Source organism: Orussus abietinus, unplaced genomic scaffold (assembly GCF_000612105.2).
Source record: "Orussus abietinus isolate OABI.00-Male unplaced genomic scaffold, Oabi_2.0 scaffold78, whole genome shotgun sequence".
NCBI classification, from domain to species: Eukaryota; Metazoa; Arthropoda; class Insecta; order Hymenoptera; family Orussidae; genus Orussus; species Orussus abietinus.
The window spans coordinates 474,867-480,357 of NW_019394353.1; the positions used below are offsets into that span (position 1 = coordinate 474,867).

At 38.4% G+C, this 5,491-nt stretch overlaps 1 protein-coding gene across 1 annotated transcript; it reads right to left on the minus strand.

The window, feature by feature from the left end:
• Window positions 1-4,601, minus strand: LOC111673903 (laminin subunit alpha-like; the record flags this gene model as incomplete). The annotated part of the gene is given in 7 exon segments (XM_023431960.1): window positions 1-1,100; window positions 1,585-1,812; window positions 2,024-2,183; window positions 2,272-2,514; window positions 2,843-3,009; window positions 3,151-3,366; window positions 4,506-4,601. Coding segments are annotated over 7 exon segments (1,385 nt in total), but the record flags the coding sequence as incomplete, so codon positions are not given.
• Window positions 4,602-5,491: the final 890 nt, after the last annotated feature.

Genomic DNA, 5,491 nt, shown 5'->3' on the forward strand with positions numbered 1-5,491 from the left:
TAAGATAAAAAATTTATTACGGCGAATGTAATTATCAGGAACATTAGGGACGGGGAATGAACAATGGAAATTATTAATTTCTACCACATAGAATAATTTCCATACCACAAATCCTCCTTAGGTCCCCCATAATCACCTGTTAATATTTAACATTACTCGGTGCACCCAGTTCGGAGGAAACTTTTATAAATATTTTGAGGTTATGAAAAGCAGGCCGGTGGATATTAAAATTATTTGACGTTAATTGCGGATCTGTGTACGTTTCGCGTCGCTTAATGTACAGCGCAAAGTACATTTTTTATTTCAACGTAACGTGGACACGTCGGTGGAACCCTAACCTCACTAAAAAATTGTTATTTTTGGTATAAGTCCCGCCCTGACAGTCTTAAAAGACTAGTTCCGCGACGTGCGATAATCTAATTACTTAATATCGATGTAAAACTAGGGTTAAAGATAGAATAGTCGCGGCGCCGCCATCTTGGATTCTCCTGGGTGTGTAAAAATATTCACGCGCTGCGATAAATCCATCGGACGTAAACCCGGGCAAATCCGATCTGCGCAGATTAATCCCCTACAGGAAAAACTGGATTTAACTGCGTAGATTAAAAATCCCATATTTATCGCTGCATTTCTAGCCAGGTTAGAAACGACGCACGCCATTGTTTCCTCCTTTGTTCTCAGAAGTTCAGCCTCTTGGGAAATGAGGTTAATCGTGGAAAAGGCTGAATTTTGAGGAGGGGGTTTGTGTTTTCAGGGAAACTGTGGCGTGCGTCGGTCAGGAGGTTCAAAGAGTCCCCAAATTTGAGGTTAGGTCCGGGTTTTCGCTCATATCGTCGGACAGACGCTGGATGTAACATGGCCGTAGGCTCGTTCAGGGTCCAGGGCGACTGGTCTTTGATTTATCATTATGTTGCTTATGCATCCGACGTATTGGGACTGGGAAACACTTCCTCGAAGTCTTCTGCCCAACATCGGATGGCCTCCGATGAACAGGGGATGTTTAGAGAGAACTGGTGCCGCGTTCTTCCCGGCCTGGCCCACTCCTGGTGGCGCCGCCTTGTGGTCGACTGATAAAAGCAACGCGCTCTTCTGCTTTATTGCTGAAACGTGGAAATAAGTATTAGATACTAGGGATAAAATGGCATTTGAAAGGACATAGATGCATCTTAGATGGTAGGAAAGGTCCGCGGTTGCGTCTCGACAAGATCATGGCATCGACTACCGAGTCTCTTTACGTTAACTATGGACCTGAAGGGCTTCTAAGTTTCTTTAAACACTCAGTGCTGCAGTAAGAAGTCCTTGGAAACTTTTTCAAACACATGAGGGGCTTTAATTTCTTCCCCTCTTTCGTTTAAGACCAAGATCGGAGGAATCATTTAACGCTTTCAGAGGTTATGTTCAGTAATTTGCGTTTCCAAGTCCCTCTTTTAATTCCATATCGTGGATTCTTGTCAGACTATGAGAATCAGATCTTGCAGGACGTCAAGTTAAATCAAGTTAAGCTTGAATTAAGAAACTCGGTAGAGTTTCGCGCCAAATACATAGTTAATAATCAAATTCTTAGTATTAAGAAATAATACATACCGCGGATGTTGTGCCAGTTTCCATCGCAAAGCGCGTTGGGCATCATTTGCTCGAATGACGTCTCGATCTGCCCTTTTATCGTCTTGACAACAAATCTTATCGTCCCGTTGATCATTTCCAGAATAAGGAAATCCCGCTTCCCGTGAATGGACACCAAATGACCGGAAGTCGACCTTGGCTTTATATCCATTTGGATGTCCACGGTACGGCCGACGGTGAATCTGTCCACTAAAAAATATAGAAATACATTCAAGACCGTAAACAATGATCCAAAAGACCGTAAACATTGTCTACAAAGCCGGAATTTCAATTAACAACCCGAGTCCCTTATAGAGGACGCGCCGCCATCTTGAAAAGTCTTCCCTCACTAGCTTAGAAAATTAGAAAAAAAATCCCCGGCTCTCGCAAACAATTCCCGGATTGTTTATTGACTACTTACGGGCTTTGAACAAATTACTGCCGTTTCCGGGATAAAAGAAAAGTCCAGGCTCTACTCTCTTGGAGCAGGGAATTACTCCGATCTTCTCGGCGGGTTCGCCGATCACCTGGCCGTTCATTTTGAAGCTCGTCAGACATCCGGTAAATGTCTTGTTCAGGCCCTGGGTGCCATACAAATACATGTACACTGGTTAAACAATAGATCGGGATTAGGTAATTATGGGAATAATTTTCAGGATTTTTTCTTACGATTTTTTCTAATACGTTCGATGACTTTTCCGGCATTATTCCCCCGAGGTAAAATGGCGGATTTACGTTGATCGATGTTGTATGTCCTTCCGAATATCCGGAAACCGAATTTGAATCGTCGATTATTAATTCCCCGTAACTGCCTTCTCTTTTGAAATTAACTGTGTGCCATTGATTATCGCTGACTTTGTCCTCGCTAATTAGAGTCGCCGCTCCGCTTCCGCAATTAAATCTGTAGTGCACCTGAAAACAAAAAGAGATTGCATTTTGCATTAATTATTTCACATGAAAATCATGCCGGAGATTTTTGAAAAAATTCCTGGACAATTATAGGAATGAAAACTGGGGGATTGTTAAATTGAAATGAATTTAGATTAACCTAACCGCATTGCAGTTTGCATTAATTAAAAAAACTTATTTTACATGAAAAATATTCTGAGAGATTTTTAAAAAAATTCCTGGACAATTATTGGAATAGGGGGATAGTAAAATTCCTGGACAATTATTGGAATAGGGGGATAGTAAAATTGAAATAAATTTCGCTTTAAGTGTTGAGACATTGTTCGAGTACCTTGCCGTCTTTCAGGTACACTGCAATTAAGTCTTGCTTGTTCATGTCCGATGCATAGAAGATTATTCCTTCTCTGGACATTGTTTTAACGTCGATTTGGAAGTCGTAATCGTTTTTGTATCTTCCTTGTAGAGAACGATACTCCAATCGGCTGTACTTTGTTGCTCCTGGATAATATTAAAATTAATACATAAGATTAATAATTAAATGAAAAAAAATATAATATAGACGGTAATGGTGTAAATAAAATTAGCGCGGGATGGAAAGTAATTGAAATGGCTGCCTGAAAATTCCTGGAAATTATTTACCAAATCTCCAGGCATTTTCCACGTCAGGGTCGTCAGCTGGGAAATATGGTAGTAAACAGCCGTCAACAGTTGGAGGTGGAGTTGGTTCTGGGGTAAATACTTCTTGAAGGGTTGTCTTCGCTGTTGAAGTTGTTGTAATTGACCCGCCAATGTTGTATCGACCCTCCACCTTGACCTCCTCTTCACTTCCGGTCTCTATTTCCACGTTCACGGTGTCTGGAAAGAGAATTTTGATTTTGAGCGGAAATTTGATTTGCGATTTTGCAAAATGAATTTTTGTGAAGTCAAAAATTTGATTTTGAGCGGAAATTTGATTTGCGATTTTGCAAAATGAATTTTCCGAAGTCGAAAATTTGATTTTGAGCGGAAATTTGATTTGCGATTTTGCAAAATGAATTTTTATGAAGTCGAAAATTTGATTTTGAGCGGAAATTTGATTTGCGATTTTACAAAATGAATTTTGCGAAGTCGGAAATTTGATTTGCCATTTTGCAAAATGAATTTTACGAAGTCAAAAATTTGATTTTGAGCGAAAATTTGATGTGCCATTTTGCAAAATGAATTTTCGCGAAGTCGAAAGTTTGAGCACGTTTAATTTCCAATAGTAGAGGCTGCAAAGAAAATTTTGCAAAATTGAAAATATTGAAAAAAGATTGAATACTCTCACCGGGATTTTCGTTTCCTCGACACTGAAAACCACTTAATGAAAATCCGAATACAACAACGAAAAGTAAAACATTAAAGCCTGCCATGATTTCTTCTCCGAGCGCTTTTATAAGACTATACTGAAGACTATACCGAAGAATAGAAGACTATATGCCGTTCCTTGGCGCAATCAATTCTTGTATTATTGGAGGTTAAAGTTGGCCCCTAATCAATGGTAAATATCACTAAAAGATACGCAGACAAAGACCTTTTCTCGCCCACTGTCGGAAAATGATAAGAAAAATTCAGAGATTCCCTGTAAACGTCTCAATCAGACGAGCTTAACAATAACTATCTGATAACAAATGCTAATCAATCCCTTCTTTAATCCACGTTATCGGATTTATTGTATTAATAATTAATTATCATTTTTTTCAGGGGATATTCATCGAAAATAATCATTATAAAAATATTATGTTCACTAATGCAAATTCCCAGAGTGATAATACAATTATTTTTCAATATTGCGATATAAAAAAACTCCTAGTAAAATAAAATGAGATTTTTTAAGTGATCGTGGGACTTCGAAGCACAATTTAATTATTGTGTCGGATGGTTAATTATTTTCTTTTAATTTGTCGGGCCAATTTTTAACTTTATTTTGTTCATCGGTGCACATGGGAATTACTTTATTACTTGTCATTACTTACTGTTAGGTGAAGGTGGCAGTGTAATGTCTTCCAAGCTCTCCGTAGGTGGTACCGGAGGATAGTTGCCAGTTTCTGGTTCAACGACAGGTGAGATTGCTGAAAAAAAAAAAAAATATCCATATATTGTAACGAAGTTTCATTATTACAAATCCTGAGGACTCAATGACGAAACTAGAGCGCACCGATGATGGAATAAGTCGTTCTTACTGAGAGTCAAATTCCCATCCTTCCTTCCCTTCTAACCAGGATCAGAAGACCGGAAACACGATAATTAGATCGAGAGTACACCTAATTTAATTAAATAAAATGAAAAAAAAATAATATCCTGAGTTAGAAATCTCCACCGAGGAAANCGATATTACATCAGTGTTTTAGAAATACATACATACATCTAGAGCTTCCTGTGTTAATAAGAGGGGGGAGTGTGAAATAATAAAAATGAAAAGGAGACGAGCCAATGAAAAGCTTGTTACGCGTGCCGATACAATATATTTCCTTCCTCGTGATGTAAACAGTTTTAAGCAAATTAAAAGTAACCTACGCGCCCTCGGGAAGTCCGAAGGACGTTTCACTTCACCTTAAAATGTGAATTTTAAAGCCCAAGTTGTTTATATTCTCTATGTCTCTCTTTCGTTTGATCTAAAATCTCGGCAGAATATTCGGATCGCGATGCTAGGAGTAAGATAAAACCGTGCAGCGGTTTTTTTTTTTTAAATTCTAGGATTTCGGATATATGTGCCCATAATTATGAAAGTGGTCTAACTCATATATTTTCTGTTTCGAGCTTACGTTGAATTAATTTCGTTTGAAATAATATCGCGTGAAATAACTGATAAACTGATTTTTCTTTCTTAATTTTCACTTAGACCACTTTCATAATTACGGGCGCATATCGGACTCCTTCGAAGTGGAAAAAAGATGTATAAATAAATAATGGAGCACAGCACCCGGAATTAAGTCGTGTCGCTCCACTGGAGGAAATAATA